The 12,041-nt window shown below is 34.7% G+C and overlaps 3 protein-coding genes across 4 annotated transcripts; 2 read left to right on the top strand and 1 right to left on the bottom strand.

The window, feature by feature from the left end:
* The first annotated feature begins 1,408 nt into the window (after nucleotides 1-1,408).
* On the top strand, nucleotides 1,409-4,161 carry LOC140829453 (elongation factor 1-alpha). Of its 2 annotated transcripts, none has more exons than XM_073192708.1 (3): nucleotides 1,409-1,563; nucleotides 2,182-2,667; nucleotides 3,002-4,161. In XM_073192708.1, exons 2-3 carry the CDS (start codon nucleotides 2,206-2,208, stop codon nucleotides 3,887-3,889), a joined length of 1,350 nt encoding a protein of 449 aa, XP_073048809.1. In that variant the 5' UTR covers nucleotides 1,409-1,563; nucleotides 2,182-2,205; the 3' UTR covers nucleotides 3,890-4,161. The 2 variants fall into 2 exon arrangements, with proteins under 2 accessions (XP_073048809.1, XP_073048810.1); XM_073192709.1 differs by having other exon boundaries at nucleotides 1,422-1,559.
* A 2,667-nt stretch (nucleotides 4,162-6,828) lies between these two features.
* LOC140829989 (small ubiquitin-related modifier 2-like) lies at nucleotides 6,829-8,245 on the top strand. The gene is made up of 3 exons (XM_073193270.1): nucleotides 6,829-7,019; nucleotides 7,375-7,524; nucleotides 7,846-8,245. Exons 1-3 carry the CDS (start codon nucleotides 6,942-6,944, stop codon nucleotides 7,903-7,905), a joined length of 288 nt encoding a protein of 95 aa, XP_073049371.1. The 5' UTR covers nucleotides 6,829-6,941; the 3' UTR covers nucleotides 7,906-8,245.
* A 168-nt stretch (nucleotides 8,246-8,413) lies between these two features.
* Nucleotides 8,414-11,824, bottom strand: LOC140829454 (ER lumen protein-retaining receptor). Its single transcript, XM_073192710.1, has 6 exons — nucleotides 11,555-11,824; nucleotides 10,137-10,402; nucleotides 9,946-10,061; nucleotides 9,063-9,136; nucleotides 8,840-8,903; nucleotides 8,414-8,756 (listed from the first exon to the last, which is right to left on the bottom strand). The coding sequence occupies exons 1-6, from the start codon at nucleotides 11,643-11,645 to the stop codon at nucleotides 8,720-8,722; spliced, it is 648 nt and encodes a 215-aa protein (XP_073048811.1). The 5' UTR covers nucleotides 11,646-11,824; the 3' UTR covers nucleotides 8,414-8,719.
* Nucleotides 11,825-12,041: the final 217 nt, after the last annotated feature.

Below are 12,041 nucleotides of genomic sequence, written 5' to 3' on the forward strand. Positions count from 1 at the left end.
CTAATTTGAAATACTGTGAGTTGGAATTTTCTAGCTGTGTATATCAATTTATATTTGAGTGAGTCTCATGTGAGATCGTCTCACGGATCTTAATATGTGAGACGGGTCAACCCTACCCATATTCACAATAAAAAGTAATACACTTAGCATAAAAAGTAATACTTTTTAGTGGATGATCCAAATAAGAGATCCGTCTCACAAATAAAACCCGTGAGATCGTCTCACACAAGTTTTTGTCTTTATATTTATACTTATTCTTATACTTTTATTTTCCTTAAATGTTATTGCTAATAAGAATAAAATATCTAAAAAAGATCTTTAATATAGTATAATACGCCTAAATATTTTACTAATGATTATTAATATCCGCCTAAATATCTTTAAGACCTTTTATATATTTTTACTATATTATTATAATGTGTAAATTTTTTAAAAATCATATTTTTTAATTTTAATATTTGTTCAAAATTATTTTAATGTACTAAACAATGATAATCCCTAGAGATCTTTCATATGTTTATGTATCTGGTCAAGGTAATATGACGGTGGCATCGAATTCTGCTCCTGGAGCGCCCGTGCCTACGTATCGTCCATTTGTTCACGATTCGTTCCAAATTCCACGATTTTAATTATAGATAAAAATTGAATAAATAATAATATTAATTTAGTTAGCCAAATGTAAAATTATATAATTTGATTCGACATCCAAATGCAACGTAGTGTGTTTCATCACTTGAAAATAATAAAGTTAGACAATTAAAACAATTTGTTCTCAAAATTTACGGCTTTTGATATATTGTGTTCTACAAATATTTTTTCTCCCAGGTTTTATATATATTTATTATTATTACTATTACTTAAAGAAGAAACTCTTGGAATTATAGTGAAACTTTGATTTCTTTTAGCTACAACTTTTATTATTATTATTATGAGTAAAAATACATAAATATTTTTTAAATTATTCGAAATAATCCAATCATTTATAATTATATCTTATTTATTTCTAATATATATGTTTTTAGTAATATTTTTTTTCCCAAATTCAGTTTAGAGTGTATAAAATAAAAGTATGGATTGAAATATATAAATATATTTATTTAACTTTTTATCAACAGACACATGAATAACTCAATTACAGTTTAATTAGTTGTTACATGTTAAAATTATTACGTATTTATTTAAATAAGTTCTACATTCATATATAATAAAATGTCAATTCTGCTGCATAATAGGACTTGACGGTAGTCCACACACAAAAAAAAAACATAGAAAAAAAAAGAATCAAATTTGACATAAAATTTATTAGAAATTTATTTTACAATAAAATTTTATGAATGTCCAGTTAGTGAACTGTATGCACTTAATAATGGCAGGATATAGTTCTTGCGCCCGCAAAGGACTAAACAGTCATTCCAAAGTCGAACTGAAGGGTGAATTCGTCTAACCGTTTAATAATAAATCTCCCCAAACCCTAGTTCGTTAACCCTTCTGCATTATAAATATCTGTGCAATCCCATTTAGTGGACATTCCGCGTCCGATAACTTCAGCGCTTTTTTAGGCCGGTAATATTTACTTATTTCCTGAATTATGCAATTTTCATTTTCTAGATCTTGCTTCTATGCATTTGATTGACGATAATTGCAGTTTTTTTGGATTGTTTGTGGTGTTTTGCTGTTAATTTACCTGTTGTTTGAGTTAAATAATTGTTAATTTGTGATCATACTGGTTAGAAATTGAGGATTTGGATGTTTAATAATTTTTTTCCGTTTCTATTCTGTGAGCTGTTTCTACTCGCGGCTTGCTAGTTTCAAATCGAGGAAGCTTTTGATTTGTTCTAATATAGGAAGGTCTCTCGATTTCTCCATATAATCCATTTCTTGTTAACGTTTAGATCGTTTAAGTTGTCGGTCTTTCTGTAAAAAACAGATTTTTAGGTGTGTGTGTGTGTGTGTATTCTAAGTTGATGCTTGTTAATTTGTTATATACGATCAAGTGGTTGGTGCATGTTATTGGTTGTAAAAAATAATTTTTTATTATATTTGATTTACTTGAATATTCCAGTAAATTATTTTAGATTAACTTTTTACTAACATCCAACCTTCAAATTATCCAGCTATAGAATCCCTTTATTTTTATGTTGAATGGATATTTTTTATTCACCCCGATTTTCATTGCTGCAGTTTTATTTTAATTAAGGAGCTAACATGGGTAAGGAGAAGGTTCACATCAACATTGTGGTCATTGGCCATGTCGACTCTGGGAAGTCAACTACCACGGGACATCTCATCTACAAGCTCGGTGGTATTGACAAGCGTGTGATTGAGAGGTTTGAGAAGGAAGCTGCCGAGATGAACAAGAGATCCTTCAAGTATGCATGGGTGCTTGACAAGCTCAAGGCTGAGCGTGAGCGTGGTATCACCATTGATATTGCCTTGTGGAAGTTCGAAACTACCAAATACTACTGCACTGTCATTGATGCTCCTGGTCACCGTGACTTCATTAAGAACATGATTACGGGTACTTCTCAGGCAGATTGTGCTGTGCTCATCATCGATTCAACCACCGGTGGTTTTGAGGCAGGTATTTCCAAGGATGGTCAAACTCGTGAGCATGCACTTCTGGCTTTCACGCTTGGAGTTAAGCAAATGATCTGCTGCTGTAACAAGGTACACAGCTCTGTCATTTATATTGTATGCTTGTGTTTTTTATCCTTATGCGTGGGTGCTAAATAATGTTGGTAAAGTTTTATTCTTACTCTTTCTTTGAGTTTTTTGAGCTTTTACAGAATTGAGATTAAAATCCTGTAATATTTGTGTTCTATTTGAGTGCTATACTTGTCGATTTGTTGGCTTATTTCGATTAGATTTCTGTTCTAAATTACATCAATTATTCTGATAACAGTGCTCTTTGTTTTAGGAGCATGCTTTTTGTATTTTAGATTAGATGGATGCTTAGCTCGTATGTGTGGCGCTGATTTATCACAATATTTGTGTATTTTAGATGGATGCCACCACTCCCAAGTACTCCAAGGCAAGGTATGATGAAATTGTGAAGGAAGTTTCTTCCTACTTGAAGAAGGTTGGGTACAACCCTGATAAGATTCCTTTTGTTCCGATCTCTGGTTTCGAGGGTGACAACATGATCGAGAGGTCCGCCAATCTTGACTGGTACAAAGGACCCACCCTCCTGGAAGCTCTGGACTTGATACAAGAGCCCAAGAGGCCCTCCGACAAACCTCTCCGTCTCCCTCTGCAAGACGTATACAAGATTGGCGGTATTGGTACTGTCCCTGTGGGAAGAGTGGAAACTGGTGTCATCAAACCAGGCATGGTTGTTACCTTTGGTCCAACAGGGCTGACAACTGAGGTCAAGTCTGTTGAAATGCACCATGAGGCCCTCCCTGAAGCGCTCCCCGGTGACAATGTTGGCTTCAACGTTAAGAATGTTGCTGTTAAAGATCTCAAGCGTGGTTTCGTTGCATCCAACTCAAAGGATGATCCTGCTAAGGAAGCTGCGAATTTCACATCCCAAGTCATTATCATGAACCACCCTGGCCAGATCGGCAACGGTTACGCCCCCGTTCTTGATTGCCACACTTCTCACATCGCTGTGAAATTTGCAGAGCTTGTTACCAAGATTGACCGGCGATCTGGCAAGGAGCTCGAGAAAGAGCCTAAATTCTTGAAGAATGGTGATGCTGGGCTTGTCAAGATGATTCCCACAAAACCCATGGTTGTGGAGACCTTCTCTGAGTACCCACCATTGGGACGTTTTGCAGTTAGGGACATGCGTCAGACTGTTGCTGTTGGTGTGATCAAGAGTGTGGAAAAGAAAGACCCGACTGGAGCTAAGGTGACGAAGGCAGCGGCCAAGAAGGGTGCCAAGTGACTTATGAGGCTACGCTCTAGCATTCCTATATGTTTCAAAATTTTCAATTGCAACGATAAAAACTTGCTGTTTCTTTTTCATGTGTCTGGTCTTGTTTCGTGTTTTTTCTGTTTCTGTCCAAATGTTTTTCGTGGCAGTGGCTCGCAGAATTGGGTGTTGGATCGCCGGTGGCGTGTCTTCTTGTTATTTGTATTTCACAATGTCTTGTGAGTGAGTTTGACATTGAAACAAATTTATCTGCTTGATAATTTATGCACATGTAGTTTCTGGTATTATTTATGTCAGTGCGGTTTTTCGTAAATTAACATTATAGATAAGAACTTATCTTACAAAAATAATTATAGTTTTTTTCACGAATGTTTGATCCATAAAAAAATCCATTAACGCATACCAAGATATAATGTGAATGCATGCAAATGATACGAAGACTTGAGGACAGAATGCGGTCTTATATTTTGTTTGGTCGCAGAGGAAAAACTCGACATGAATTATAATATAAAATAGTTGGACAGTATCTAAACAAAAAACAGAGAAAAATAATCAAATTTTACATAAAATTTATGAGAAATTCATACACATAATTTTATGAATGTCCATACGTTATGCATTGAAGTGTACATATTAATTTTTATGGATGACTCAAATAAGATATATATCTCATAAAATACGGCCAGTGAGACCGTGTTATACAAATTTTAACTATAATCTCAAGGGTTATTAAAATCCTACTCTCGATGCCAACTTTGATTCACTCTCGGGATCCGGGCGGTTCGAAGGACCACCACGTCTTTTCTCTTCTCTACATTCGAATGAAATAATATAAGAATGTGACAAGCTTCACAATGAAATAATAAAAATATAAAACACTGGACAAATAAACATTCTTGAGTAAGATAATTTCGCCTAAGATATTATGGTTGGATTGATCCTAATCTTGAGGTGTGGATTCAATTGCATGAAATGGACCACATATGATCTGAAAAACCAGATGTTTTTCACCATTTGACTAACACCACCTAGGATATTGCTTGTAGCATGGAATAAATCCAATTTAAGTCAAATTTCAAATTAATTTATTTTTCAACAGACAAAAAAAAGTTCGATCCCGGGCCTCACCAAAAATAAAGGCACACGTGAAATTTGGATATTATCATAATTAGTTCATTGAACTTGGACTTTTAAAATTAGTAGCATTAATTGTATCCAATCGAGCCACAGGTTCGATTGGATACGTTATGCATCGAAGGTTCTGAAAAAAAAATCATGACTCGAATTTTATGTCCCCAAGTCATTATCATGAACCACCACTGGCCAGATTGTCAACGGTTATGCTCCCGTTCTTGATTGGCACACTTCTTTCATCCTGTTGAATTTTCCGAGCTTGCGACCAAGATTGACCGTCGATCGATCTGGCAAGGAGCTCGAGAAAGAAAGAGCCTAAATTCTTCAAGAATGGTGATGCTGGCAGGGGCAGCCTTAGTCCAATTTTTTTTTAAAAAAATTATATGTAAATTTTGGTATAATTTTGGATAAATTTGATATTAGTCCGGATATATCAATTTAAAATAATAAAAGATGTTAGAGTTTAAAATTCTCCAGATTCCTGGCTGGATGCTGGCCTTGTCAAGGACTCAAGATGATCCCTCTAAACCCATCACCTTTGGGACGTTTCGCAGTTAGGGAGTAGGGACATGCGTCAGACTGTTGCTGTTGGTGTAATAAAGAGTGTAGAAAGAAGGACCCAATTAGTGGAGCTAAGGTGACAAAGGCAGCTGCGATGAAGGGTGACTTGTGACTGCTGGCTTTGCTCTTCCTGTCAGTCACATACTTAACTATCACCGTGAAAGAAACATGCTGTGTCTTATTCGTGATGTTGGTACTTGGCACTTGGTACGTACGTAGTTGGTAATGGTATGGTTTCTTGTTCTTTATGTCCGTTTGTTTTTCCTTCACAGCGCCGTGTAGCTCTCAGAATAGGTGCTCAATCGCCGGTGCGTGTCTTCTTACTATCTTTGTTTTGATATTGTTTCCGTTTTATAAATGAATTTTGTACGACATTGCTCAAATTTGCATCTGATATGTTGTAATATGCTTGAACATGTTTCTGTTTTCTGTTGCCTTTATATTTGGTCTACGTTACGTTTTTTAGTCTTATTTCTTAATGTATTTCTGTAACAGTTGCTCTTTCATTTTACAGTAAGATTTTCATGAATTTAGCAATGGCATTTATTCTCCAATGAATTGTTTGCCAATCAAACTTAGGATTTTAAGATTTAAATTATCTTGTACTTATTTGATTGATTGAAAGTTGAAACATGCTTATATAGTAAGAGAATGTATTCATATAACAGAATCGAACCAGGTAATCCCAAATGACTGCACCAGTCTTTTGGCCCAAACCTTTTCATTATGCTATTTTTTTTAAAAGAATAGGTGTCGGTAAACCATGTCTATATTTAAAATAAAAGTTAATATTTTCGACATAAAAGATAATATTTTTTATGGATGATTCAAATAAAATACATGTCTCACAAAATTGATCGGTGAGACCGTATTACATGGATTTTTGTGTTTTTCAAATCTTTCTCATTATCTCGAGCTTTCTATCAAACCATGGTCTTTGGGTATTGTTATCCTAATGCAAGTTCTGTGGACCATGTGTAAAACTAATGCCAGGGCTGAATTTTCCATAGATGATATGATACATTGCACATATCCAATTTGCAAATCACAAATTAAAAGGTGAAAAACTTCAAACTTTTTAAAGAAATAATAATACTGAACTCTGAAATCTTTAAAATCAACGCTCCCCTTGGATTTTCATAAAGGATATTAGAAATCGATACTTGTAACCACAAATACAACATTTAGTGTTCTCAAAATCCAGGCATTCAATGAGATTATCTTCTTTAATGCATTGAAGGCAAAAAAATCCACTTTTTTGTCAAAATTTCCCACTCAATTTAATACTTAAATAAAAGAACAAATCTCAATCCCTTTATATTTTCCTCTCTCATTTTCACACACAGCACATATATCCTTCAGACAAGAAATGGGTGGAAATGAGAATCAGAAGCTGCCTCTGGAGAATCCACACGACCGTCGGGTTAAGCTTTGTTTCAAGGCTCAGGTGCCTTTGATTCTTCGCACACAGCCTGCACGCACGCAAGACACACAAACACACTGTTTGCTCTGAATTTTTAAATTTTATGGGGCAGCTCATACATATCGCGTTTTCCCCTTGCATTGTTAGTTCTTTGCTCGTTGTATTTCGTGCATGGACGCATAACTCTTGTACACAAAAGATTGAAAAACTAGAAGAGACCAAAGAGTAAGATTTTTAGGGGAGAATATGTTCGTCTTTACCATACGCAAACATTGATCTTTTATGCATCCACATGTTCAAAATTATTTCGCGGATAATCCATTGGTAACGTGCTTGTGATTCTTCAAGGAAAAAATTAATTTGGTTTTGGAAACTTTAGGATGGAACTGAAGCTTACTACAAATTCAATGCCGACACCAAATTGCAAAAACTATTGGTTAGTTACTGCAAAGAAAATAATTTGGAGTATAAAGATTTGAGGTTCTTGTACCAAGGCAAGAGACTCGCTGCTAACCGAACTCCTGCCGAGGTAAATTTACTTCGACTTCCCCAAGTTAATTGCACCAACCCTTTTGTAAAATATAGAAAACCCTATGGAAATTTTAATAAACTAATATATCATTTCATTTTTTAAAAATCAAATACATTTTAACCTTTATGTTATAAAAACTCGCTCTGGTCGGAGGTTTTATGCTTGATTTTTAAAAACACGAGGCCTAAATTGCTAATATTTTTTATGTAATGTGTTTTTATATTTTTTTACAGAAAGTTATGATTCAATATTCAGTCCATTTAACAATCTAAATTTAAGACCCGATCGAATTATTTTATTTTTAACGTGAAATTACAGCTTGACATGCACGATGAAGACGAAATCGATGTAATGCTCCATCAGCATGGAGGCGGGTGAAGAGGAGGAGAACCAATTAAACAAAACTAATTAGGACTTCTTTCTAAGTTGTTTTCGTTTATATCTTCAAACTTAAATTTCTCTCCTTGTTTGTGTGTGTGTGTGTGTGTGTGTGTTGTGTGAATATAAGAGGAATTTTGTTTTATGACCAAGAATTCGAAATCTTGTTAAAAAGCAAAGACTTCAAATTTTATGCAATTGCACTCCCTCCGAACAAAATATTGTAACATAAGATTGCATTTGGTGTTTTGGATTGCTAAATTTCATTTGAAATATCTAGAAAACGAGATCAAAATCAAAGGTATGAATTTGAAACCCAAACAAAGACAATAGCTTTAGCCTAATAGGGCAAATATAAGCGACATAACGTAATTTGTTATTTATTTACTTTTTAAAAAAGTTTTAGGTAATGTTAATGCGAATTCATTGTATTCTGGTCTGTTTCATTTTATATTCTATGTGGAACCAGAATATTATGCATTTCTCATTGACACATGCCCCTCGCACATAGATTCAAGTAGTAGTTTTTTTTTTTTAATTCAACTGTCACCACTGGCTTACAAATAAATAATATTTGCATCATATCTGGTGATAAAGAATAAAATGTCTGTAAATTTTGATAATATGTTCACAACCCTTCCCTATCTAAAGATTTGACTATTTGAGCTAAAATCCCTTTACAGCAGTAGTATTAAAATCAGAAAAAAGTGTACTTTAGATGCCAAATATGATAGGATGTGAGGGAAACTTATCTCACGAGCAATAATAAATAAAAGTGACCAGTACTTGAAGAAATACCATATGACCCTCTAGCTCAAGCAGGTAATTCGAGCTTTACGTTGTTTTTCCAGCTGAAACGGTAAAATATGAAAAACAGTCACGCCTATGAGATGGATATATGCTACGACAGCTTTTTTATTCGAAAAAAGAATACCTTTGGAAATAGTAGTAGAAGAAATCAGCATAAAGTAGTGTCTGAACAATTCCTGAGACCCAAGCTGTAAGAGCAGGAAACAACCAAACTTGGCATAAATGTTTACGCACAACTATTTACTTCATAACAAAATCGAACCATCATTATGCAGAAACTCTATGTAAATGTTTGTGTGTATGTGTGCTCTGTTATATAAGCGTGTATGAGAGTGAGAGAGGTATACTTATCCAGTGTGTATAGTGTGGTTCGGTGAAGTAGCGATAAATCCAGTTCAAAATGTACAATCCTCGGTAGGCTCTGTAACATAAAAAACAGGATATAAAACTTTTTATGAGATTTAGCAATGGGGTTACTTCCAAATCGCTTCAGTCATCATGAAGAATAAAATTTTGGAATATCTTGAAAACTTTGAGCGACGACATGACAAATCAATACGTAAAGACTTAAACCCCATAAATAGAATTTAATGCAAGCGTGAGAATTGAGAAGATCTAGGACTTAGCAAAGCAAAGGGTGACTTGGTGTATCACGGGACAACCTAAAGTTTTTGATAAAACTATACATGATATTTCAAAATTCGTGCTGTCCCTGATCATCCATGGGTGTAGCTCATGTGTAAAAAATAATTTGGAGAACTGCAGACAAGCAAGGAAAATTGCACATATGATATCTTTAATTCCTCTGCCACATTGGTGGGGAAACCCATTATCATAGACACTGTTTGTAACTTAACATCCGATCCATTTATATCTTATGGAATAAATCGCTCACCGAGTATAGAAATCAATGACTTCTGATAAATCATTGATAAGGGAAGAATTTGGAAGGGAGAGAGAGAACCCTTTCTAAACGGGAGGAACCAAAAGATTCAACTTCCAGGAGGGGTGAATCTTGGATTTTTCTCAAAAAATTGTAGTATTGTTGCAAGTATCTAGGTAGAGGTTAGAGACTCCCCTCACCATCACTAACCAGCCAGTAGAGTCTACCCTGATTAGGTGACTCGAACCCAGAATCAATTTACCATCACAAAAACTCAATTCATACAAAACTACTGATGAATGTCGATCTTTAGTTGTCATAAGTCACAATGCAGAGAGATAAGTTACCCCAGAAGAACAACATATTGTCCAGTCAAGTTGTCGATATTTCTTGTTCTCTGCAGCAAGACTAGCTGAGGAAGAATAGCAACAGCTTCCAGGTACAAGGAAAATGCCCAAAATACCTGATTAATCATATAAAAGGCAGACATAAAACACTAATAATATAAAGGAAACAGATGTCTATGATGTCAGGTTACCTCTCTGAAAGTAAATTTTTCATGTATTATCAGAGCTAGTAAAAAACAGGGCAGCAGAAGGAAATAATGACGAAAAGTATCCTGGTCTTTGTCATAGGATCTGCGAACGATCTTGTGCTTCCTTATGTACCAAACAATTGAAAAGGAGCTTCCCAAAAATATTAACTTCATTAGCGTGTTATAGAGTGAGATGAAGTCTACAAAGAGATCCAAATAGCGAGTAGCAAACACAATAGCATAGAGCTCCTGAGTCTTCAGAGAAATGCCTATGCATATGGATACAAAGTCAACATCAAACAAAGTGAAGTAACATATTAATTTTATATGAGTGACTGGACTATTTTCATAAAGTGATATGTGAACCTAATGAATTACACCAAAAACACTATAGTGAATGTAATCAGGTGATTTGATCCCCTTTTAACAGGACCTTTAGACAAATCACTTCCACTTCATGTCAAACCAAAATAGCTCAAAGTGAACCTTGAGGCTTTCGTGGTTTGTAGGAACCAATCATAATTACCAAGGTGATAACAAAATAAGTTACTGCATTGAAGGTCCTCCTCCACATGTCAGACAATTGAAAAAGTTCCATGTGGTTAGTTAAAACACTAGTGGCTGTCAACTAATCCACGAGAAAATAGAAGACTGCCAGTGCCCGGTGACCTGATTCTTGTTGTGATCAAGAATCACAAATAGCAATTAGAAGCATATTCTGATCCGTAATTATTTGGCACCCAGAAGTTTTTCATGTCTAGAAGAGCACATCCCTTTACCACACCAAGCCACTACCACAATATTAATCAATATAAGTAAAAGATCACCTTTAACTGCATTACTTTCCCACCCAAAATCACTTCAACGATAAAATAAATAAAAGACATTATAAAAGCATATGCTATTTATTTTGAGCCACTGGAAAGAAACTCCCCGGATACATATATATCTTCAATCAGTAAAGCAAAATACCACCTGGAGGTCATCTTGCAACATCCCATATTATTATAAATCACAGCCCCAAATAGGAAACATAAATCTCTTTGACGAGGGTACAACATAATATCCCCACATTAAATAAAACAAACATACATGGCTATTATCCATTGATGCAACCCGCGAGGTGCTGTTCGTTCAAAATAAGGGAAAAACAACAATCTTGATCTGAATTTTTTTGGTCAATTTCACTGCATTACACACCGACACCTTCCAATTATATTGCCTTGTCAATTTAAAAAATTCTTCCCAATTTCCACCCCTTAACTACCAATCACAGTTTATGAACTATGTTAAACATGACAACTGCAAAATTATAAAAAGGGTGGGGTCTTTAATCGATCATTCCAGCTGCAGAAATCAAATCTTTCTTGGATCTTTTGATGCATACTAAAAGCCCAAAAAAATGATACAAAAATTCTTACCCGCACAAGATTTAATAGTGTGAATCTTGAGGAGTAAAACAAGGACACTGGCCAAATGGGTCATGTCTCCAGCTAACCTAAATAAATTCATCTTTTCTACCTTATACTCTCCCCTACAATAAGCAGACGCAGAATAAGCTACAGCTTATGGAGCCAAGAAAACAGATCGGCGCCGGGGGAACGATGATTTGATTTGGTAACAATACTAGAATTTCTATTTTCCCTTCGTCTCTCTCTTTCTGTCCAAAGGGGGTTTTTTTTTTTTTTTTTTTAAATTATATAATTAAATTTTAACAAAATATCAAAAAAGAATGAGGAGCCGGGTGGGTTTCAAATTCCGGCAAAATATATGAAACTTTAATTTTTTAAAAAACTATAATTAATTTATACACAATATATAGGAAATATATCAATTGATTTATTTTTGATCTTTTGTTAATTTTTTTGTTATTTATGTTAATATTAGATCCCAAAAATGAGACTACAT

Source organism: Primulina eburnea, chromosome 4 (assembly GCF_022965805.1).
Source record: "Primulina eburnea isolate SZY01 chromosome 4, ASM2296580v1, whole genome shotgun sequence".
Taxonomy (NCBI): domain Eukaryota; kingdom Viridiplantae; phylum Streptophyta; class Magnoliopsida; order Lamiales; family Gesneriaceae; genus Primulina; species Primulina eburnea.